The sequence below is a fragment of the Rhineura floridana genome, chromosome 3 (assembly GCF_030035675.1).
Source record: "Rhineura floridana isolate rRhiFlo1 chromosome 3, rRhiFlo1.hap2, whole genome shotgun sequence".
In the NCBI taxonomy this organism is placed as follows: Eukaryota; Metazoa; Chordata; class Lepidosauria; order Squamata; family Rhineuridae; genus Rhineura; species Rhineura floridana.
In genome coordinates, this window is record NC_084482.1 from 87,945,125 (window position 1) to 87,971,348 (window position 26,224).

Sequence of the window (26,224 nt, forward strand, 5' to 3'; positions counted from 1 at the left end):
TGGTGGCGGAGTCGCTCTATACATGAAAGAAGGCATTGAATCCAGCAAGCTCGAAACCCCAAAAGAGGCAGACTCCTCCACAGAATCGTTGTGGGTGGTGATACCATGCCCCAGGAGGGACTTAATACTGGGAACGATCTATCGTCCCCCTGATCAAATGCTCAGGGAGACCTGGAGATGAGATATGAAATTGAGGAAGCATCCAAACTAGGAAATGTGGTAGTAATGGGTGACTTCAACTACCCAGACATAGACTGGCTGCATATGTGTTCCAGTCATGACAAAGAAGCAAAGTTTCTAGATATTCTAAATGACTATTCCCTAGATCAGTTGGTCATGGAACCGACCAGAGGGACGGCAACCCTGGACTTAATCCTCAGTGAGGACCGGGACCTGGTGCGAGATGTAAGTGTTGTTGAACCGATTGGGAGCAGTGACCACAGTGCTATTAAATTAAACATACATGTAACTGGCCAATTGCCAAGAAAATCCAACACGGTCACATTTGACTTCAAAAGAGGAAACTTCACAAAAATGAGGGGATTGGTAAAAAGAAAGCTGAAAAACAAAGTCCAGAGGGTCACATCACTCGAAAATGCTTGGAAGTTGTTTAAAAACACTATATTAGAAGCTCAACTGGAGTGCATACCGCAGATCAGAAAAGGTACCGCCAGGGCCAAGAAGATGCCAGCATGGTTAACGAGCAAAGTCAAGGAAGCTCTTAGAGGCAAAAAGTCTTCCTTCAGAAAATGGAAGTCTTGTCCGAATGAAGAAAATGAAAAAGAACACAAACTCTGGCAAAAGAAATGCAAGAAGACAATAAGGGATGCTAAAAAAGAATTTGAGGAGCACATTGCTAAGAACATAAAAACCAACAACAAAAAATTCTATAAATACATTCAAAGCAGGAGACCATCTAAGGAGACAATTGGACCCTTGGATGATAAGGGAGTCAAAGGTGTACTAAAGAACGATAAGGAGATTGCATAGAAGCTAAATGAATTCTTTGCATCTGTCTTCACAGTGGAAGATATAGGGCAGATCCCTGAACCTGAACTAACAGTTGCAGGAAGGGATTCTGAGGAACTGAGACAAACAGTGGTAACGAGAGAGGAAGTTCTAAGCTTAATGGACAATATAAAAACTGACAAATCACCGGGCCCGGATGGCATCCACCCGAGAGTTCTCAAAGAACTCAAAGGTGAAATTGCTGATCTGCTAACTAAAATATGTAACTTGTCCCTCGGGTCCTCCTCCGTGCCTGAGGACTGGAAACTGGCAAATGTAACGCCAATCTTCAAAAAGGGATCCAGAGGGGATCCCGGAAATTACAGGCCAGTTAGCTTAACTTCTGTCCCTGGAAAACTGGTAGAAAGTATGATTAAAGCTAGATTAACTAAGCACATAGAAGAACAAGCCTTGCTGAAGCAGAGCCAGCATGGCTTCTGCAAGGGAAAGTCCTGTCTCAGTAACCTATTAGAATTCTTTGAGAGTGTCAACAAGCATATAGATAGAGGTGATCCAGTGGACATAGTGTACTTAGACTTTCAAAAAGCTTTTGACAAGGTACCTCACCAAAGGCTTCTGAGGAAGCTTAGCAGTCATGGAATAAGAGGAGAGGTCCTCTTGTGGATAAGGAATTGGTTAAGAAGCAGAAAGCAGAGAGTAGGAATAAACAGACAGTTCTCCCAATGGAGGGCTGTAGAAAGTGGAGTCCCTCAAGGATCGGTATTGGGACCTGTACTTTTCAACTTGTTCATTAATGACCTAGAATTAGGAGTGAGCAGTGAAGTGGCCAAGTTTGCTGATGACACTAAATTGTTCAGGGTTGTTAAAACAAAAAGGGATTGCGAAGAGCTCCAAAAAGACCTCTCCAAACTGAGTGAATGGGCGGAAAAATGGCAAATGCAATTCAATATAAACAAGTGTAAAATTATGCATATTGGAGGAAAAAATCTGAATTTCACATATACGCTCATGGGGTCTGAACTGGCGGTGACCGACCAGGAGAGAGACCTCGGGGTTGTAGTGGACAGCACGATGAAAATGTCGACCCAGTGTGCGGCAGCTGTGAAAAAGGCAAATTCCATGCTAGCAATAATTAGGAAAGGTATTGAAAATAAAACAGCCGATATCATAATGCCGTTGTATAAATCTATGGTGCGGCCGCATTTGGAATACTGTGTACAGTTCTGGTCGCCTCATCTCAAAAAGGATATTCTAGAGTTGGAAAAGGTTCAGAAGAGGGCAACCAGAATGATCAAGGGGATGGAGCGACTCCCTTACGAGGAAAGGTTGCAGCATTTGGGGCTTTTTAGTTTAGAGAAAAGGCGGGTCAGAGGAGACATGATAGAAGTGTATAAAATTATGCATGGCATTGAGAAAGTGGATAGAGAAAAGTTCTTCTCCCTCTCTCATAATACTAGAACTCGTGGACAGTCAAAGAAGCTGAATGTTGGAAGATTCAGGACAGACAAAAGGAAGTACTTCTTTACTCAGCGCACAGTTAAACTATGGAATTTGCTCCCACAAGATGCAGTAATGGCCACCAGCTTGGATGGCTTTAAAAGAAGATTAGACAAATTCATGGAGGACAGGGCTATCAATGGCTACTAGCCATGATGGCTGTGCTCTGCCACCCTAGTCAGAGGCAGCATGCTTCTGAAAACCAGTTGCCGGAAGCCTCAGGAGGGGAGAGTGTTCTTGCACTCGGGTCCTGCTTGCAGGCTTCCCCCAGGCACCTGGTTGGCCACTGTGAGAACAGGATGCTGGACTAGATGGGCCACTGGCCTGATCCAGCAGGCTCTTCTTATGTTCTTATGTTCTTATGACATGAGTCCCAGGAGGCCCCACCCTCCCATTAAGTCACTGCCATCAGCAGACAACAATGGGAGGCTCTGCCAGCAATATAAACCAGCAGGTCAGCACCTGCCAGTGGATGTGTGAGCCCAGATGGCCATTACTGATGAAATGAAGCCCTCTCTAATTTACGAGGCAAGCCATTAATCAGTTAATCACACAGCTTAATGAAGTAATGGCTTCAGCCCTGGTTCTCATGAGTCCATCATTCCACATATGTGGATGAATGGACTCAGTCTGTTTAAAATGCCTGTGTTTATAATACTTAACAGAAGTTGCATATATTCCATCTAGATGGTGAAGAGTAAGGAGCATTTACTGAATTACCAAAGGTTGTCATCAGATTATATCAATTACAATGTATTCAAAGAAAAACATATTTCACAGGTTCTTTGGAAGAAAAGTCATGCTACATTACTTGTATTGACAGCTGCTTTTGCAATACTGCCTGTAATGTTTCAGTGGCAACATCATCTTTGTCCTATGGTTGTTATTTTCAGGTTTTACCTGTGCGACTAAAAGTTCCCTGTAGAATACTGGAATTCTGACCCAGCATGTGTTGTTGTTTGACTTTCTACAGATACTAAACTCATATTTTACATTTGAGCATGGGGGGAATTCTAGCTCCACGCATACAGTTTTAGGTGATTCTGTCATGGACTTCATGCATCATGTCTAGTTTGTCCCACCGTGTACAGGGAAAAAAGGGCAAGTCTGTCTTTATGGAAACCAATGACTGATGGATCCCTCTGTCCCCTGCTGCCTACTCTAGGGACAACAGGATAAATGCATATGTGGCTACAGGAAACAACAACCTGTTTCTAGCATTGCTTTACAAATTGTAATGCCTGAAAGAAACTTGGTGCAAATTCTACATTTTTATGCTGTGAATGTTTGCACCATTTTATTACTAAAGAGTTAGGAATGAAGATATATTCACTGGGGAACAGGATGGGCTTAGGACGCAGTGAATGGAGCAGAGTCCAAATATTCTTGCTCCAGGCCATTAATGATTGTGGCCTATATTAAAAAGGGGGAAACAGACTAGTATGAGAGGCATGAAGGCTACAACAGAAAGACCTCCCCCACAATGCACACTTCCATCTGAAGAATGAATAAGGAGAAATGACAACACATTCCTTCCAAGGTACAAGTGGGAAGGGAGCTCTGGATATAAGGTCCAGAGGAGTTATGCTGCTACTTTTAGCAATTTAGTACCGTGAATTTCAATTACATAGCTCACTGCTTAAGAAGTGGGTTGACTACTGGCTAAAATTGCATGTCAAAGCTTACTGAGACACAAGTAACAGGATGATCGTAAAAGAAAAGTTTTATAATCCAGCCGCCTTAAATCACAAGCAATGTTTTTTAAAAAGGGGGTTGAGGGGGAAGACAGAGAAAGAGAGCAGGGGAAAGTAAAGCTACTGGTAAATTTTCAGTTCAGATGTAAAATGTGCTGCCAATTTCCAGTTTTGCATTTGGGAATCTGCATGAGATACTTCATATTAATACAGATGTATCATTTACCCATCACCTGATATAGCATTGGAACTTTTGTCCATTGTCTATCAAAATTTAGTGCTTGCTGCAGGACTAGAGTATATATAAATAGTTCTTTATTCCTTGGAAATGAGATATCTTAAATCTATGTGTAAACACTATCCTCTCATCTGGAAGCACTTCCTTCTAAAGCCTGACATGTGGGGACTCTTTGTAGTTAGTCGTTGTTCGCACATAATACTAAACTAACATTAGGGTTATGGGGATGAGCCCCAATGAACCCAAGCACTGAGCTCACATATGTTCCCTCTCCTGTGCATATGGGAAGAGAACTGCCAGAGTTTAGCTTAAGTTTTATAGAATCCTGGCCTGTCATCAAGTTCAAAGCAGAAATCCTGGTTTAAAGGAAAAAATATCACTTTTACAAGCCAATTTTATAACACCATGATTTGAAGTTAACTTGTTATGAAATTAAAGAATCCCTGCTTCAACAGTAATGAGAATCCAGGTATCTTCAAAAGTGAAACTCAGCTCTGGTGAAATCCTCCTTCCAGCTACATGGAAGAAGAGAGGAGAGGGAAGTGTTCAGGTTTGATGCTTTGCTCAGGCTCATCCACATATTGTGGATTGCTAAACCACAGTTTAGTGCTATCTCTGGTGAAGGAAATGTACCCTTTTTGTGTTCTTAGATCATCTATTCTAGAGCATCCCCAGCCTGCAGGCCGGATGTGGCCCACAGCCAGATTTCATCTACCTTTCTGGGTCCCCTCCCATCCATATGCGGTTCAATTGGGAGCAGCTGAGAGAGGAAATGAAGATTTCCTCTGCAAGAAGATCAAAGCAGGGGAAAATGAAATAGACTCGTGTTCCTTGCAAATAACGTTAAGAGTATCCATGCATTGTGTAACTTCATGCATGCAGTTTTTTGGATGCAACTGCATTTTTGAAGTTTGAGGCACTGAATAGCTATGAGGCAGGACTTGCTGTTTCAGCTGTGCATATTCTCATTTTTCTGCTGGGATCATAGAGGGTTTTCTGTTTTTGTTTTTGCACAGTCAAGACAGATAAAGAGTGATGCAGAAAAACTTTGAAAGTGAAACATCAGTGGAGCTACCATGAATTAAATATATGACTTTGTTTCCATGCAAAATAACTTGGGGTGCGTGCGTGCGTGCATGCATGAGAGAGAGAGAGAGAGAGAGAGTTCTCACTTTGATCCTCACTTTGGGATCTGCCCCCCCGACACACATAAATATACACTAATGAAATGTGGCCTCCAACAGGTTACCACTGGAGACATCCAGCCCTCAGCCTAGAAGAAGTTCTCCAGCTCTGTTCTAGAATTAAGCCCCAATACTAAAAATGGCTGGGATGAGCCCCGGCACACATTAAACCTTTACATAGGACATTTTTTCAGGTACTTCACTCAGTCGTTTTCTGGCAGGAACTCATGAAATGTAACTAGAAAAAATTGAAAGCAACAGCATTTTCCTTTATGTGCTTCTCTGGTCCTACCTGTCTAGTGAGATACAGCAGAGGTGGAGAATTGATGCTGTAGTGAGGAGGACATCTAGAGATGTGCGGACCAAGCAGAACATCCTTCCATAAATCCAGTTATCTTGAACCAACTCAATGGCTCCAAATGGCATCACCAGAACAGACACCAGCAAGTCAGCAAAGGCAAGAGAGACAATGAAATAATTGGTTTTGATTTTCCTGTAAGGAACACAAATGCATTAATTCAAGAAGACACTATCAAGATGACAATTTGCAGGAGGGATTTGCGCCTTCTGCATTTTAAAATGTCTATCTCTTGTTACTTTATCACTCTGTAAACCAAATGCCTATTTTGAGTATATACCCCATGAGGCACATCCTTCTGTCCAGACAGAAGACACTTCAGGGAATCTACTCTTCTGTGTGGAAAAGCAAATCAGGTATTTACACCCAACCTGTTGAATATGTGCACTAGTCTCCTTGTCCACACGGTGAACATCTCAAATCCACTAGGTAGTAGCCTTTCAGCAGCAATTAAAATTTCCATCTGCGTTGTTGGTTTTTAAATTCATTATCACTCATGTTGAGCAATTCTCTTTCTAATCCATTAACATACATAAATATTGGACACTCAGTGCTTCAATAGTGAAGGAGCTTAGCAGGAACCTTGCTTGAAGTTAGTCTGATGTTCTCTGGCGAATTTCAGTTGCCACTGAAGAGACAAGCAGCTGCTCACAAAAAGTACCTTGCATCACTGACACAGTGGGAATTATTGCATAGAAAAACTATGCTCTTGCAGGGAATGTAGTTCACCCCTGTGCATGCATAACACATCTCTTGATCCCAGTCAAAGTTTCCAAGCATGTGAACTTCAAAAATCTCTGCCTGATCTGGAAAAGCCCTTACCTCGATACAGTTACTGCAATAAGAAACTTCTTAAAGAACTTGCAGTTTACTGACCATAATACATACCAATGTCAAGGTGTAAATCTTAGACCACTCAAAATGGTGGGAAAGATGATGCCCACATTCAGAGCCTGAAAACAAAGATCACTTAAATGTGTATGACAAAAGCTTGTCATATCCCTTCATGAATGTCTTAAAAGGACTTTAGATAAAACAGGTCATGTCTCCTCAACAATTTAAACAGTCAAATCACCATTAATATCTATAATTGCCTGATAAATGGACCTATAAACCTAAAATAATAATTAAAAAATTCAATGGTAAACTATAAATTTACAGGTGTGGAAGCTGATTGCAAAATGCTAGTAGATTTGCTGTTTATATATAGCATTCTTAAAATTTTAACTAACTTAAATCTCACTTTTCTTTATCAAATAAATCCAAAGCACTGCATTTTAGGGCAGAACTACAAGCCCTGTATCAGTTCCTGACATTACTGCACATTCTGTTCCCCATCTCTGCTCTTCATCATCTGCTCTGCAATGTTCCATAATGTCATCATCTCAGGATACAACATAAATTGTACTTTATATATCAATGAATAATGAAACCTAACAAGGAGCTGGCATTTTTGACACTGCCTCCTTGTTTCTTGAAACATGTAGTTTTGCCCAAGAAGTGCAGTGTTAGTCACTTTGGGGTTATTTGATAAAGAAAAGTTGGATACAAGTTAAAGAAAATTTTAAAATGCTAAATGTAACAATATTTCTGCATTTCATGAAGGCTAGCCCATGAACAGTTGATCTTTTAGCTTGCACTTGCTTTTGAGAGTTTGTCTTTTGAATCTGTATAGCAATCAAAAAATCATCTCCTCCAGGCTCTATTTACTTGTCTAGAGAAATTTCATAACTGTTTAAAAGCTTCTACATAGTCACTGATCTGTTGCCCTCCATCCTATCCCACATTTTGAAGTCAAGCTGCTTTGCAGGCTGATTATATAGTAAATAAGTTTAATAAAAAGCATGTTCAAGCACTTTAGAACCAAAACAATACTATTACTCTATTATGATTTTTGCAGTTAAGTATTTTTTATTGTTAGGCACTGTCCTGACTGAAACAGAATCAAAACCAAGTGAATTATTTATTTACTTCCAGGGTATGTAGTTACTGATAGGTCCCACAGACTTGCTCCAATAGTTAAGTTTGTATGCATAGTAAAAAAAGGGATAAACCTGTGACTCTTGTGTTTGTGCCAATAAAATGTTAACCAGTTGAAAACAATCAGGAAATTCTTCAATGAACAACAGGGAAACCCTTGTCATCAGTGAATAGAATGAATGACTGCTGTTCTTTGGAGCCCTGCATGTGCAGGACATTACTATGAATACTTTTAGCCCCACCCTGACATCTCATCTTCCTCAAACAACCAAGCACTGCCTGTAATGAAAGTCCAACCTGAAAGCTCCTGCTTATGTGTATGGACTATCACTCATAGGGACACCTGGTTGTGAAAGAGATAAGCAGCACTTCTCCACCCCACCAGTTCCGATAAGCACCAACCACTATTGGCAAGAAGAAGGTACCTTTAAATGAAAGTATGCTTTAGTGTAATTCTCCAAGTCTCCTTGTTTTGACATTTGTCATCTGATTAATGTGTTTTGATGATGCAAGTTCTAAAAATGCAGGCACTAGATAACAAAATGATCACACAGCTGTAATATAAATTCTAACCTTGACACAACAAGCAATCAAGTTTGACGTCACACTAATAAGCTAGGATGGAAAAAGCAGAGAGAATGTTCTTTTATCACATTGTTTATGTTCACAGCTATTTTCACATTTTTCTCTTTCCACAGGAAATCCAAATATTCCACCCTTGAAAAGCTCATTCTGCCCAAAAGATTGATAGTAACATATGCATGGACTCACCTGAGTTGCCTGTCCCTGCATACAGCCACCATCACCAGAAGATTTCCCAGAATAGCCATAAGAATAACTGCAGAAATAAAGGTGAGCAGTGCAATCTTCTCTGCCACGCCAAATCCCTCAGTTGAGCTATAAAGTAAAAGACATGAGAATGCATTGTGAGTGAATATGAATATTAGCTCTCTAGAACATAAAACTAGAAGACTGGCAGCCCAGGTTTGGCTTGGTTATTTGGATCCATAAGCAAAATTCATTTTTTCCACCCACAGAAGCTGCACTCGTTTTCAACATTGCATGACTGACCTTTCTCTCAACAATTAGAACATGGCAGATAAAGTTCAATAGCTCAGGACCAATCCATGTATATGATAGGGGGTAGGCACTGGCCAGAAGATTAGACTTATCTAGCTTTTGGAAGCAGTCTGACCGGTTACTGAGCTACTATGTCTTTCTCATTTAACTTGTTATTTGGAACCAAATTATATCTATTAAAAACAAAGTTCTGTTTTCTCCCCATTCACTATAATGGGGAATCTAAAAACAGCTGTATTTTTTTTCCTTTTCACAGACATGAATGAATTTTGCAAGCATAACAGCTCCTCCAGAGTGGATTCCGCCTGACAATTTTTAGGCAGATACATCCAGGGGGTTTTGTGGGAACTATTTCTTGAGATCTCTTATTCAAGTTGTAGGAAGCCAGGTTAGAAAATCAGAAACGGAAACTGAAATTGACAAGTTTGCCCATCTCCAACACATGACTATTAACAGTCTTGTTTTCCTTTACTTATGTGCATCAGTTACCAATGTGCATGCAGAATAGAAAGCAAAAGAGAGGCAGTTAGGATTCATATGGCTATCCTGGCCACTGCACGTTTTACATTTATACCACAGTCCATCTGTAAGTAAGTAAGTAACTTTATTAACGATCACAAGGATCCATACAAAATATAAAAACATTTATAACATTTCAGTTTACAATTCTGAATCTAATCGTATTTTAATTTAAAAGTATTATATCGTATCCGTTTCTCATAATATTAAAAATTAAAACTCTATAAAGACTCTTTCCTTTTTAATATTGCTATTGCAGCAAATTTTGCTACCTCCCATGTAATTTCTTTCTTATGGTCAGACAGTAAATAATCTATTCGTGCAACATCAGAATTTAAAATTTGGTTGTCTAAAAGCGGTGTAATAAGGTGCGATCTGGGTTGATCATATAGCGGACAGTATAATAAAACATGGACATTCGTTTCAATTTCTCTTCTTTCACAGGGGCAAAGGCGATCAATATATGGAGTCTTATTATATCGACCCTCCAGTACCGCTGAAGGGAGGACATCACATCTAATCCAGGTAAATGCTTTTCTATATTTGGGTATATTAAGATTAGTTAGGTAAGGCATCGGAAGGTATGGACTGGCATTATATCTATATTTCTTCGCCATTTCTCGATGAGTTTGTAAGTCGATATCTCTGATACGTTGTCTGATATTTATCCTTGCTGACTCGTATCCCATCTGTCTTATTATTTGTATGGTAAAGCCAAGATGTTGAAGTTTATCTATAATTATAGTGTTCCATATTGACTTAAAGTTATCCTCAAGAATGTGAGGTGCTAAATCTTGAGGTTCAAAATATAATTTTAGCCAATAATTAATCCTCGATATCCAAATAATTGATTCTATGGATTGTACTCCAATTTCTAGTCGTATAAGGCTATTAGGGACACATGTAGGTAATGCCATAATGGATCGTATAAAGGAGGTTTGTAACACTTCTATCTCTGGAAATTTGTCCCTTGTTGTCGCTTGCATACCATACATGAACTGTGGGATTATTTTGGCTTTAAATACTTTCAAGGCAGGGATAATTAATTGTCCTCCATTGGTGTAGTAGAAAGTTATCAAGGCTTTAGATGTTCTCTTAGCATTTAATATAGTTGATTTGATATGATGGCTATGGCTGCCTGTCGCTTGGAAGGTGAATCCTAAATATTTAAATGAATTCACCTGTTCAATAGTGCTTCCGTTTAGTAACCAGGTATGTTTCAATCGTTTTTTGCTAAATACTAATACCTTGGTCTTTTGGTAATTTATTTCTAGACCTTCAGTTTGACAATATTGAGCTGTTCCTCTTAGTAGTTTCTTCAGCCCTATCGAGGTCTTTGATAGTAGAGTAATATCGTCAGCATATAAGAGGGCATTTCTTGGGATATTAGCTAGCATAGGGGAGTGTATAGCGCAATGATTTAGCTTTTTAATAATATCATTAATATATAAATTAAAAAGTAAGGGTGATAGAACACATCCTTGTCTGACTCCTTTTTGCGTTTTTATCGGGTTAGTTAGATATTCCTGAATATTACATCTAACTCTTAATTTAGTATTTTTATATAAGCCTTGCAGCAAGGTTAATAGGCGCCTATCAACTCCTAGATGGTATAGTTTCGACCATAATCTTGATCTTGAGATCGAGTCAAATGCTGCTTTCAGGTCGATATAAGCCACATAGAAAAAGCCTCCTTTTCTAAGAGTATATTTATCGATAATATGCTGCAAAACTATTATATGGTCTATTGTTGAACGATTTGGACGGAAGCCAGCTTGTTCTAGAATTATTACATCTGATTGTTCAACCCAAATATTCAGCTTGTTAAATAGATGGGCAGAATATAACTTACTTATAACATTTAACAAGCTGATTGGTCGATAGTTTGCTGGATCTGTCCTTAAACCCTTCTTAAAAATAGGTACTACTGTCGCCATGCCCCAATCATCAGGTATAATCATAGTATTATCAATATGTGAAAATAATGTCGCCAAAATTGGAGCCCACCAATTAACATTATTTTTAAAGACTTCAGAAGGGATGTTATCAGGACCAGGGGCTTTGTTAGACTTTAAGTTCTTAATCAGTCCTATAATTTCTTCTTCAGATACAGATGCCCATGTTTGGAAATCATTCAATAATGCATATTCATATATGTCCTCTTTCCCTGTATTATTATATAAAATTTCAAAGTGTTTTTCCCAGTCTTTAGCCAAGATATTACAATTAGAGTGCAGATGAGGTCTTGGCCAGTAATGTGTGATCAATTTCCAAAATATATTTGGATTTCTTAATTTAGAAGCTTCCAGCAATCGTATCCATATTTCCAATCTTTCTTTTCGTTTATTCATCTTAATTAATTGCTTGTATTTTTTCTTGACTATTGCATATCTTTGTAGATCATCCTGTAGGCCTGTCCTAATATAAGTTTTATATATTTCACGAAGTTGTTTTTTTAGTTGGATACAGTCCTGGTCAAACCAAGTTTTCCTTCTATTGACTTTACCCTTTGAATTTTCTAGAGTTTGTTTTGTCAAGGATTTCTTTAATATCTCCATTATTTTTTGGAATTGATTCACTGTCTCATTTACTTCTAATTTAGTTATTATTTTTTGTTTAATCATCAACATCTCTGGGGAGTTAAGTATATTTGTAGTTTGGTCAGCTATTCTGGGGATCCATCTAACTCTCTTGGCATCTACCTCTATATTCTCATCGGGGAAGGAGTCTTTAACTAAATGGATATGTTCTTTATTAACAGTTATTGTTAAAACAAGTGGAAAGTGATCACTTTCTATACGTCTAATAACTGTAAAATTTGACACCGAAAGAAAAAGTTCATTTGAAATAAAACTTAGGTCTATAAGAGATGTTCCTGAATATGAGACATAAGTAATTTCTCCCTCTATATCCCCCGGGCAACGGCCATTCATCAGAGTCATATTCATTTTGTGTGTTAATTTCAATAGCAAAAGTCACGCATAATTTATTCCAGGGTCTTTTGAGGCTCTCGTGGGGAATATCGGTAGCTCATCAGGGATTAAATATTGTTGAGAGTACTTAGAATACAATGCATCATCAGAACTGCCCATTCTGGCATTAAAATCTCCCATTAACAGTATTGGGAATGCTGGATATTTAATTGCCAAATCAGTAAGATATTTTCCTAGGAGGTTAAAACTATTAATAACAAAATCTTTAGCCCGGCCAGGGGGTATATAGACATTAATCAAAATAATTGATATATAGGAGAATTCTAATATTATAGCAACTGCTATGTCATTAAGGTAATTTAATTGTTTTAATTTAACAGTTAGCAATGTTGAAATTAATACTGCTATCCCTCCCTTAGGTCTCCCTCCCAAAGAACTAGGAGTGGCTGGGATCTCAAAAGTAGTATAACCATTGATATATAGGTTTTCTTTTAACCAGGTTTCTTGGAATAGGATAATGTCATGGGATAATAAGAACAGCTTTAGATTTTCATCATTTGCTTTGGCTTGCCAACCTGCAATGTTCCAAGATATTATTTTAAGGTTATCCGATATAGAATATCTATTCAGTCAAGAGGATGGGCATGTAGCTTTACTATATTCTTGATTTTGGTCCCTTGTGGTAGGATTAGTTAACGATATAATGGAGTTCGTCTCTGTATAATCCAAATGTATTGGTTCTAAGTTATGTTCGACAGGTTCCGCAACTGTATTCAGATTTAAAAGGGACTCTTTTAGTTCTTCATCTTTGTTACTTGATATATTTCCTTTCATATCTCTTTCGACAATTGATAGAAGCGTTCTCAATCGAGTGATAATATTTAGCCGCTCAGATATATTGACTCCATTACATAGGCCTATAAGCATCAATTCTTCTGGAAAAATGGTCGGAGATGGACAGTTCTCTATGATATTAGGTTGGCCAGATGTATCCTGCAGGTGAATTATAGACTTTTCTGGAGGAGATGTTTTTGTTGTTAGTTTAGGGACTAAATTTCTCTTTATAATTTTTTGATAGGTAGTCGTTTGTTTAGTAGATTTAAATATATTAAAGTTCAATGGGGGAGCAGTATTTTCAAATAATCTCGATATTTGGATGTTCTGATATTCGAATATTGACCTTTTATTATATATGAGTTTCACAGTATCATGATCTTTAAAAGTGACTATTGCTCTTGCTTTTTTATAATTAAAAAATAAATATTGGATTGATAAAATCCTATCTATATTTATCAATCCAGTTTCCGTGGCTTCTGTAATGTTCCAGCAGTGTAATTTACGTTGATAGGGATTTAGCATGCCTCTCGGTTTTGGGTAGTTGATAAACACCAATTTATGATCATTTAAGGTTAAATTCCATTTATATTCTGCTAGATTTGGTTCATTATTAGACAATGAATCTAAATTGAAGCACGTCTCTTCTTTGGCAGACTCTGATATAATAGTCCGATCACTCTCCTCGTCAGTCACGTCCTCCATCGTCTCTCTTAAGACATCCCCTCCTCGACATTTACTCGAAGCCCTCAGCAGGGGGGACCCATCACCAGGTAGGATCTCCGGAGTATAGCACATTCTCTCCCCAACAGACTCCGTCATAATCAGCCAGCCATTCCCACTGTCGATCACATCATCCATCATCTCTCTCAAGTCCTCATCTTCCCGAAGCCAGCTCATTGAAGGTAAAGATGAAGATAAGTTTTGTTCTAGGGGCCGACTCAGTGAGGGTAATGGTGAAGGTAGGTTTTGTTTCTTGTTAAATCCGTTCTTACATTTTTTATGTTTCCTTCTCCTCTTTTTCTTTTTCTTTTCTTCTTTTTTCTTGTCCAGCTGTTGTTGTGGAGTGTCTAAGAGGGCAAATAGTTTCTTAAAGTTGAAAGAAGAAAGATACTTTTCTTTATTAGCTTTTGCTTTCTGACTTTTTTTATTATTTATTATCTTCCGGGTCATCTTTATTCCTTTTTTTTCCATTAACGAAGGATCAGTTAACATTGTTTGTGTAGCTTGTGTTTTCCTGGTGGGTTTCATATCATCTTTAATTTCAGGAATCTTTGTATTCGTTATGATTTCTGTTAGTAGCGTGAGTAAAGGTACAGATTCTTCAATGTATTTGGAGATTTGTGCCAGGGAAGCTGTAACTGCTGTTGTCCATGTTTCTTCTATTGTATATCTATCTTGGGTAGGTATCGTCTCTATGTTCTCCATATATCTCCAGAATGATGTTGTTGATCCATCCATATTGCGTTGTGAAGTCCTATCTTCAGGGATTTCATGATCTGCAATACTAGAGGTTATCAGAGATAGATTCTCGTAGTACTCTGGACCTTGATCTATATTCCCAGGATGTTGAATCAAATCCTTTGAAGGGGGCTGGTCTCTCTCAAAGGATGATTCTAATGTTGGCATGGAGCTGCTTGTACTATTATTTATGATCATATTTGTAGGTGTATCTAAATTTAGATCATCTTCATCTAAGGATGGAAGAAAGTTTTTAAATTCACCTTCCCCTAATAGTTCAAAGGCTATACTGTCTTTTGGTAGGATGTTTTCTCTTATTGGGGGTGAGGGTAATTTTTCTATTGTACCGTGTTCCTTTAAGTTACATCCAATTAGTTCAGTCACTGGCAGGTGGGTTGATTCTCCTTGCTCTTTCTGTTTATAATATTGTGTTATTTTTGGTTGTTTCTTCTTTGAAGATTTTTTACTTATATTACTTTTACTTATATTCACTTGTAAATCCATGACTGTAGAGGGGGTAATACCCTGCTCTCTGTAAGATTGCCTTGTTAAGACCATTTTATTTCAATTAATCCCAACTCCTTTCTATAGTGCACACGGTTTGGTCTTTCTTTCTTTCTGGCACTATCTGTTTATTTTCTTATTTTCTTATTTAGTTTTTCTTCTCTTCATGAAAATATTTCAAGAGTTTCAAGGCTCCAGGTTAAAGAAAATATCTGTCCTTCTATGATAAGACTAGAGTTTGAAGGGAAGTGCTTTGAATTATAGCCGCGTTATTTACTGTCTCTGGCGTCTAATGGCCTTCAAATAGGTATGTACAAAGTTTATAAATTGTAAAAATCCTGCATTCATCAAGGGCAGTAGTATCTTTTAGGGAGTAGTATAAAAAGAAAATCTGACATTTATGAGTCCTAGCAGTAAAGTTAAAATGAGATAAAATATATTCACGGAGCTTCGTTGCTATGCGTCTTATCCCGTAGCCATCTTGGGCACCTTCACAGTCCATCTGAAGCAAGTGCTGCTCTAAGCCTTACATGTGAAAACACTCCTGTCGTGCAGGCACATTCTTTGTACCAAATATGCTTTCTGCTTTGTGGCACACTTTAGCCTGAGTTACTACACACATCCCACTGAAGGTTGGTGAGCAGAAATCCTTGAGGCAAGGGGGCTGGAGTTGACGGCTTTCTGGTTTCTCACAACCAAGGAGAAACACAATTCAAACTGCACTCGATTCTTCTAGGCGCTCTAATATTTTTTGCTTGGGTAAGCAGGATGGAGGGGAGGCATGAAGAAGGTGACCTCGACAAGGAAGAGGAGGGAGAAGCACAACACGCTGTATACCACCTGATCCCGTGAAAGGAGACCTAATCCCTATTCAAGGACTGCCACCTTGCACCAGAATTATATCAAATTCCAGACCTCCTTCATTAGGAGGAAACTGTGAGATATTAATCCATAATGGTAGGGTAGGTATTACTAAATTATTAATCAGCACTGAATTTAATAGGAAAGGTTTGAAATTGTTAGAAATGCTGGCTCTTCCATTACACTGAAGAAAACAAATATGTGCATAGGCACCCTGGGATTTATTGTGATGAAGGGTCAGCTATAAATATGCCTAATATATAAATATCTGTATTATATTTCATAATGCTAATAAAAAGGTGACCATAATCTTCAGAATGACATTCATGACTGTTGCTTCTGCACTTTCTCCCCCTTTACAGAATGTCCATAGATCCCAAACTGCTCAGTGATCCACACATTAACTGATTATGAGCAGGCTTTTATAACAGCAAGGCTAAATAACATTCTGAAAAAACCATCCTGTTAGTGCAAGGCCTTCCACTCTTCTCCTCTCCCACCCCCAACTGCTCTGGTGGTTTCCCCAACCCTCTGGAGCAAAGGTGGGGGGGGGGAAGAGAGGGAGGGAAAGTCTGGAACTGGCTCAGAGGAGGGCAACAAGGATGATCAAGGGACTGGAAACAAAGCCCTATGAGGAGAGACTGAAAGAACTGGGCACGTTTAGCCTTGAGAAGAGAAGACTGAGGAGAGATATGACAGCACTACTCAAGTACTTGAAAGGTTGCCACACAGAGGAGGGCCAGGATCTCTTCTTGATCCTCCCAGAATGCAGGACACGAAAGAATGAACTTACAGGAAGCTAGATTTCAAGTGAATATCAGGAAAAAATTAATAACTCTTGGAGCGGTACAATGGAACCAATTTACCTAGGGAAGTGGTGGGATCTCCAACACTGGAGACATTCAAGAGGCAGCTGGACAGCCACATTGGGTATGCTTTAATTCGGATTCCTACATTGAGCAGGGAGTTGGACTCTATGGCCCTGTAGACCCCTTCCAACTCTATGATTCTATTCTATGATAAGTCCTGTTGAGCAGGTGGAAGACCTTGCACTAATGGGACAACTTCATTGGATACAACACTATGTTTAGTCACAATGCTCCATTAATGTAAAGTTTCATTCATTTAAAAACGATTTAAGCAAAAACTAACTTTACAACTTACTCCAGTATTTCCACCAGTTCATCTGTAGGACATAATTATGTAACAGGAAGCTTTTATATCTTCAGTAGACAGCCGGACTCGCACTAGCAAACTATTTATACAAGACTGAAGTGTAACAGGATTATTTTCCAGACAAAAAAGCAGTTAAGGTCCAAACAGATCTTTTAGATTAACATCCTGGGAGTTTAAATGCAGAGCAAAACCCTACCATGCTGTAAGGGGCCAGTGTAGCGTGCTTGAGAAATACTGACTTTGGACTTTGGACAAATTCAGTCACCATCCCAGTTACAAAGGACATTGGGTCATCATGGGAATTTAAAGTGTCTATATATTTTGGGATATGTTTAATATAAAAATAATTCTGATCTGCATACAAGAACGTCACTTTTACATTTAAAAAAATAAATAAATAAAAATTTATCAGCAAGGAATGATGGAAAATGTGAAGCTTTCCGATTCACAGAATATAAAGGGGATTTTATAATGAACAGCCACCTTAAGGTCATATCAAGTAAATGTGGCTACTAACCCTACTAACTGTGGCTACTAACAAATTAACTCTGAATTAATTCTCTAATTATTGCATGAAAGTTTAGTTAATTTGGTAATGCTTTATTTTTGCTAATACTTCCCATTTAGGTATTGTAATCGCACTACCTCACACACATTTGCATTTAATGACATTTACAAGACAGGTGCAAGAAAGTGGATGCAATTAAATAACTATTTCTAACATTCCTTTATAGTAAAACTATCACTTCTTTGCCCACTGAATACAGAAGGAGAGTTGTCAGCTTGCCTCCAGTCTCAAGAAGAAAGAAATCACCAGGCCCACTACTTGAAGTGGATCTAATACAGAGCTTGGAAGTAACTAGTTACAAGTAACAAATTACTTGTAATTTATTACTTTTTTGAGTAATGAGTGGGTAACCAGGGCTGTGGAGTCAGAGTCAGGAGCAATTTTGGGTGGAGTCAGAGTCAGAGTCGGTAGAAATGTACGGACTCCGACTCCGATTCCGATTCCTTCATAAATGGCAAATGTGTATTAACTAGTAATAACAAATTTACTGTAGTAAAATGGTAGCACAAGGCATTTCATCATCACCACGTGAATCCAGAGCTTTGGAAAAGTTACTTTTTTAAACTACAACTCCCATCAGCCCCAGGGATTGGGCTCGTGGGAGTTGTAGTTCAAAAAAGTAACTTTCCAAGCTCTGGATTCACGTGGTGGTGATGAAATGCCTTGTACTACCATTTTACTACAGTAAATGTGTTATTACTAGTTAATATACATTTGCCATTTATGAAGGAGTCGGAGTCGGACAGTAGAAAAATAGAGGAGTCGGAGTTGAAGGTCTGGCGTACCAACTCCACAGCCCTGTGGGTAACTTCATTACATTTTGCTGGTAATAGAACGAGTAGTAACTTCATTACTTTTGAGGAGTAATTGTAATGTTTCCAGCATTACTTTTGCACATTACTTGGGGGGGGAGCAGGGGATGTCTTCTACTCCTCTGATTTGTAAATAAAAATCATGTGCTTAAAATTGGGCTTCTGTGCAGTGTTGTTCTTCCTTCATGCTCTATGGGTGCTTAGGAGGCGATGAGGGAGGAGGTGGAGAGCGAGATGGGGTGGAGAAAACAATTGTTTAACAATTGACAGGAGTGGAAGGAGAAAAAAGCTGGAGGCAATATATATACAAAAAATATGTGTGTTGGGGTATCATCATTGCTGGGGGTGGGGTGAGGGGATGCGAGATTCTGTTATGCCATTCTGTTAATCTTATGGATAAAAAATTTTTTCTACTACCCTCTGTGTGTGTATGAGCTTATTTTTAATGTTGTTTTAGGCTACTTAGATGTGCAACAGCCAAGGCCAGCACCTTGTAGGGAATTTTTTTTAAAGTAACAAATGTAATTGTAGCAATTACTTTTGAGTAAAAGTAAAGTAATCAGTTACTTTCAGAGCAATTGCAATTGTAACGGTAATTACTACTTTTTGGGGGCCATGTAACTGTAACTTATTACTTTTTAAAAGTAATCTTCCAAGCTCTGGCCTAATATAAATAACTTTGTTACTGAGAGGTGTTGGGAAGGAAACCCTGGGCCTAGGAAATACACCAGTGAACCAAAGTCGCAAAGCACGATGGAACACGGGTGGGAGGGGGCACACACACACACTCTAGGTTTCATTTCTTCATGGGAAGCTGACCTCGGAGGTGCCTTTAAGTCGGCAATAATGTTTTGAGAAGATAATAAACTGAGCTGTCCTTGACTGTTTTATTCCTGCAGTACGCGATGTGTATTTACACCCATGTATCTTCCATGTATAATTAAGGTTTTGTATTTCTCTCAAAATTCCTTTTGGGTACTCCCTCAGAGGTTTAGTAATAGAATCTCGTAGTTTCATTGATAAGAGGGCTTCTCAGGGCCACATGTATCTTCTTTTGTATATGTTCCCATGTTTATGACCCCCCGAAGTGTCAGTTACTCACCTCATCCCTACCCTTATCTCACAATGTATTACTCAGGGCCTCAAAGATTCAAGGGAGGAACGTCTTGACTTTTTGAAATGTAGCAGGGGCCTGTTACTTGTCTCTGACGTTGTCACTGATGTTATGTTACAGTTTGTTTATTGCTGCTTTACTCCTGAAACCTATATATTGGCACGGTAGATAATAAACGGGGCCTTTCATTTTTGCCTGGCTGATGTGCCAAAGTGAGATTGGGGTCACTTTTTGATCAAGAAGTTGTGTGTCTGTCTTTACTTGGTACCTGGCCGAAAGCCCAAGAGTCCCTCAGGCTCTCCTCGGCTCGCACTTACACCCGGGTTCTGAGGTAAGCATCACACTGCCTTGGCAGGTGCTAAAATAGCCTCAACAGAGGCATGCATATTCTTAAAAACAAATTTAATAAAAGCCCAGCAATAAGAAAATGATGACTTTGTTTGTTCTTAGGGCAGCGCTGTCTTCTCCACACACACTTTGCAATAGCTGCTTCCTCCCCAATCACCATGACAGAGCAGACACAGCTAGTCACCATATGAAAGCAAATAGGATGGATTAGGGTGGTGGTGGAGTCATACACACTACTAGCGGATGGTGAAATGGTCCACTAGGTAGAACTAGAAGCTTCCACTGTAGAGGGAGGAAAGGGGAGGGGAGATCCCACTTAGATGTAAGCCCAAAGATGGGATAGAAGCAACAGTGTGGATCATATTGAGCACTACATAAGAAGGGTATGACTAATCATTTTTGGCCCAAGGCCCACATTCATTGATGGCCAACCCTCTCAAGGGCTACATGCCAGTAGGGAGCTTTGCCAAAGCAAAAGCGGGCAATGCCAAATCTGGTGTGGCTACCCTGCAGTCAGTCTGTCTCAGCACACACAAAGACAGGAGCACATTGCCTGCGCCCACACATGTAGAACACACACTCACAGTTTCTCTGCTGATCAGAGGAGCAGAGATAGCTATTTCCCCCTCCCCATCACAGCACTGGGTGAGGTTCCTCTCCACCCGTGCTGTGATGGGGAGGAAGATACCCCCAGCTGTCTACTCACACATCTCTCTCCAGTTGCATACTACAATTGCAAGCTGGTCAGATGCTCCAGGAAAAGGAAGGAGCACACTTTCCTCTTCTCCGAGTGTTCTGACCTACTTGCAATGGCCGGGTATAAGGGGGAGAAGAGATACCACTACAGAGTTTGCCATTACTGTTAACAAATAGTATCAGAGGACTGACAGACCACTGCCAATGGCTTGGCAGGCCTCTTCCTGCTCATGGGAATAAGTGTTCAGCAGGGCCTAACCAAACAGCACACAAAGAACAGACAAATCAGGGGATGGGTTATATTCTTTTTGCCGTCAAGCTCTCGTTGTGCCTTTGACAGCTACACAGATTCTACTATTTATGGACCAAGCTCTCAAGTTACACTTTTATTATGTTTGTTCAGGCACTGAATAAAAAAATTGTAGTAGAAGCCTGCAGGAGTTGGTTTCCCTTTTTGAAATGTCTTTTCTTGGGCCTTTATCTCCCCATTTACTAGGCTATCCATCCTTCCCAAGCCTTGTTTGTCTTCCTCCCCACGCCGCCACCCATGTTCTAGAATCAGAAAACTCAGCTAGAGCTAAGCCATTTTCCCCCCAGAATTTACTGATGTTCTCCTCCTCCCCAAAATAGCCATTTAGCCAAATATTGTCTGAATATTCTCCACCTTTGCTGATGGTGCTCCCCCAAGAACCACCTGGTGTTCCAGCTTCAGCCATTCCTGGACCAGGACAGTCTGACCACAGTGGTCCAAGCATTGGTAATCGCGAAACTTAATTATTGTAACACACTTTATGCCCTTGTATCTGGTCCATAAGGTATAGCTAATGCAGAATTCAGCAGGCAGACTGCTCACATGCACAGGCTACTGGCAACATGTTGCTCTGCTGCTGAGAGCTGCATTGGTTAACAATTTGCTATCAGGCCAGGTTCAAGGTTCTTGTCTTAATTCCCAAAGCCCAAACAAGTTGGAAAGTACCTTAAGGACCAGCCATTTGATTCCTTATGTTCTGCCTTGAGCGCTGAAGTCCTCTGTTGCGGCACTTTTCGTGATCCCGCATGCCCCGAGGTTCAGCTGACCTTTGGTGTGGCAGGCTCTGCCCTTGCCAATAAAGGTTCAAAGGTGTCATCCCTGCTTGTTTTTAGACATCTTCTAAATACTGTATTATTGAGACAGGCTTTTCAAACCTGAGATTTTCTGCCAACCAGCTCTCACTGATGTGTTTGATGTTTTTCCTGTAATACTGTATTTTTAGTCTATAGAACACCTTGTGATATTGTATAGGGAAGTCTGGTTTATAAATATTTAAATAAATAAAAATAAACCTGTTGGAGAATTTCACATAGACCCCAAAGAATAACTTGGCAGAATTCCACCCTGCTTAACCACCTACAAATACAATGAAGAATGTCAAAAGGCCATTTTCACTCTTTTCCAACCAAAGAGGCCCTTCTGCCTTCTGTGCCTCTCTGTAACATTAGGACAACTCAGCTAGCCACCACAGACGTCACCACCACAAAACCTCTTTTTGCATTGTGATATGCATTATAAATTCCAATAAAGCATCATAAACATTTTCTCATTACAGGTTTCAGCTTCGAGCATCCTACAGGTAAGCCAGCGTTAAAGCTTCATCAAAGAAAATAATGAGGAAGGGTTCCCTTCTGGGGGGGGAAGTGTACTTAATTAGGCAGATCTGTCTACTGATCATAGTACAACTTCAGTGAGAGGTAATTATGGCTTCAGCAAGTAATACACAAATGGCTGCTCAGGCTGCAACCTTGTGGCAAGTTGTCTTTTTCAGTCAGAGCTGCTGGCAAGCGTTTGTGGTTCCTATCCAACTTTTCGACACTCATCGAAAAGCTTAGCTTCGGGTCACTGCCTTTTGGTCAAGTAATGAAATGAGTGGGTTTGCTTTTGGCAGTTCCAATTATCTTGACTTGGGCATAATTCAATGGCTACAATTTGCTCACCCATTTCTTCAGTGTTAGTTTAGAAATTTGACCAGTCGTTACAGTCATGTTTATAATGAGAGTTGGTACATTTTGCCATAAATACAATTCAGAAGCAACAACTCTTGCAAAACTTCAACCCGTTACTGGATCTGTTATGTCTCTGCACAAACCACACAGAATGAAAAAAATGGGTTCCACACTTTGAATTCCCTCTTGTTCTTTTTATGTGTTTAGACAAAGAAGGCTTTCAAGTTTTCATATGAATGCAGAAAAAAGTTTCAAAACATGCAGGAACTACTTCTATTCAGTTTCTTAGAAGCAGGAAGAAAGTTGCAGGGAAGATATTTTCCATCAACACTTGGGGAAAGAAACACAGCGGCCAGATTTGGCCAATCACTAACTTTATAATTCATGGTGTAAAGCTGAGAATGAGCATGAGAGGCAAGCACTCCTCACTCCGACTTCCCCTCCCACATTACACACCAATGTCAGTGTGAAGATCCTGGCTTGTATTGCACCAGAGTTCTTCATTACATCTGAACAAAGAGCTCTGGCTTCACATCAGCTAACAAACTAGGAAAATAAACAAGAATCACATTCTATCAGCATCCTTATGCTTCTGAACTATGAAGTATATTCAGCTAAGTCCTATTCAGAACAGACCCATTTCAATTAATAAACCTGAGTTAGTAATGTCTATTAACTTCAATGGGTCTACTCTGAGTAGGACTTGCACTGACTACTACCCTATGTTTTGTGCCTAAAGTATAAGTAGGAGCAGTAGCTACACAAGGCCCTGTTCACATGCACCGCTAAGCCAAATCATGGCTTAGTGCAAATGAGCGAATGTGCAGGCTCCTTAGAGAGAAGATTACAGTTGTTTGCTCTTCCTCCTAGTGTGATTTAAGCATTACATCTGAACTTGTGGTTTATTTGCCCCACATGGCAGTATGCCACATAACAAACCTTCGCTATAGCTCGTGGTTTGTCTGAAGCAAGATAAACCATGAGCCTGGGTTCAGACAAAAAACTAAGCCAAAACATTATTTTATAATGATTTATTTATGGCCCTCCACATATATGTCTCCAGGCAATGTACACAAGATAACAAAAACAGCACAGAAAATGACAGCAAAGGATTTTTTTAAAAAAGCAATACCATGTAGACACCCATGGCAGAGACCTATTCATCCAGCTGGGAAAGCTTGTCAGAAGAACAAATATGACGTCAGTTATTTCTAGAAAGTGCAGATAGTGTGCGCCTGTTGAATCTCCACAGGAATGCTAGCCCACAGAACAGGGGTGGCCACACTGAAAGCCCTGCTCCGAGTTACTGTGGCTTACTTCACAACATGGCTCACAATGGTTTGGTAGCAGTAGGACCAGGGAAATAGCAAAGCAGCCACGGTCTTTTCTCCAGGAGCATGCATGTTCACGGTTAAGTCACAGTTTTGCTTACCATTACATACAAATCAGGTACCACACACAGTCTCAAAGATCTACACCCTGACAAGAAGATATTGGTTTTAGCTACCAGGGCAATCCTTGTAATCTTATTGGAAAAAACACCAAGTAGAAGTGAAATATTACATGACATCCAGCACACACCCAAAGGGAGGTTCTGAAATAATTCAACACTGCACCCCAGTATTCTGAAGACTCAAGATTTCATTTTGGAATGTACACTTCTAGGGCCCGTCCAAACTCACCCGGATAATCCACATTTTCCCTATTCGCTTTGTGATTGGGTAGTCCCCACTTCAGCTGTTTGTTCGCTTTTTTCAATGTAAAGAAATCTGCTGTTTTTGCGCCCACACATCAAACACATTCTTTTTGGTTTTCCCCAAAGTCCCACCTCTAACTCCGCCCCTAGGTGGCAATTGGTCCGCAAAATATGACGTGTGCTCTCCCCCCCCCCACTGCACCCAAGCACACTAATGCACAGGCGCTTGGACACAAGAGCGCAAAATTTGAATTTGCTGTTGGTTGCAGTTGGGGCAGACTGATGCTCGGCAAGCCCATGCCCACTCTGCCCACCCCAGCAGGGTTGAGGACAGAGCGGGTCGCCAGCAGGTTGCCCTGGACTGCTGGGGGACGCAGATGCCTCTCACACCATCCAACACCGCGATTTCCCACCCACTCAGCCTCCAGCAAAGCCCAGGGCGTCCCCGTGGAAGCTGCTTCCAGCGTGTGCAGCTCACACCTTGCTTGCCACTCTCCACTCTGGAGCGGGGCCGGCGGGAGGGTGTCTCCAGGTGCCCCTGACCGTCCAGGGGGATTGTGGGTGGTGCAAGGGATCAGCACTTGTAATTGTCAGGCAAATCCCCCCGTAGCCCCTGGGCTCATTCACTACAGTGTTCAGTGTTCAAATCTGCATCTGGTGCTTTTTTTGTAGATCCTTTTAATTTGGACCATTTATTTGACGTTTTAGCCAAAGCTCGTGCATACTACTGCTTTTGCCTTTAACTCTGGATTAAATGGATGCGACAGAAAGCCGAATTTGCTTTTAAAATCCGCACATGCTTCTACCTTGTATTACCTTTTAAGCACCTTTTTTGGCTGTGCAGTTTCTTCGCAGTTTCTGCACAGATCCCACAGCAGGTTACAACAATTTAAAAATATGGCATTAAAAATAATAAAAAACAACCTAAAATCACAAGATAGGGGTGGGTTCTAAAAATATATGTCTCCGGTATCAAAGGCCAGTGTAAGATGTCTGTCTTCAGCATTCACCTGAAACTGTAGAATGAAATTGCTATACATACCTTGGTGGGAGGGAGTTCTACAACATAGGAGCTGCCACAGAGAATGCCCTCTCCCAGGCTATCACCCATCAAACTTCTGAGGGTGGAGGAACTACCAAAAGAGCCTTCTCTGCTCATCTCAACACTGAAGAGGGTCTGTAGGGAAGGAGGCAGTCTTCAAGATATTTGGAACCTAAGTTGTTCATAGCTTTAAATGCTAGCATGAGCACCTTAAATGGAAATGAACTAGCAACCAATGCAGCAGGAGTTATATGGGTTCTGAAGCAAACTCCAGAGCATGGAGTACTGTACCAAGTCATCTCTGCCCCAAAGGGGCTGAAACTGACAAACCAGCCGGAGCTAGAAAAAGGCACTCCTAGCCACTGAGGCCACCTGAGCCTCCAGTGACAAAGTTGGATCCAGGAGTACTCCAAGCTGTGGACCTGCTCCTTCCAGGGGACTACAACTCTGTCCAGAACAAGCCATCACCCCACCTCCCATTCATGAGAACACTGGGCTCATATAATCTCTGTCTTTTCTTAGGTTCAGCCTCAATTTACTGGCCCATATGCAGCCCATCACCCTCAATTTACTGGCCCATAAGCACCAGTCCTGCACCTCAGCTGCCTCTCCTGATTCAGATGGAACAGAGATCAGCATATTGATAACACCTCACTCCAAATCTCCTGATGGCAGCTCCC

At 40.2% G+C, this 26,224-nt stretch overlaps 1 protein-coding gene across 7 annotated transcripts in view; it reads right to left on the minus strand.

Annotated features, from left to right (window-relative positions):
- HTR4 (5-hydroxytryptamine receptor 4) overlaps nucleotides 1–26,224 on the minus strand; it is a 357,168-nt gene that overhangs the window by 138,645 nt on the left and 192,299 nt on the right. For 6 of the 7 annotated variants that reach the window (XM_061616827.1, XM_061616824.1, XM_061616828.1 and 3 more), the window contains 2 exons: nucleotides 8,692–8,817; nucleotides 5,875–6,075 (listed from right to left, as the gene is read on the minus strand). In XM_061616827.1, the coding sequence (XP_061472811.1) occupies nucleotides 5,875–6,075; nucleotides 8,692–8,817 (327 nt within the window). Of the gene's footprint in view, nucleotides 1–5,874; nucleotides 6,076–8,691; nucleotides 8,818–15,695; nucleotides 15,846–26,224 lie in introns of those variants that run through there. The other variant, XM_061616831.1, reaches the window with a different exon arrangement.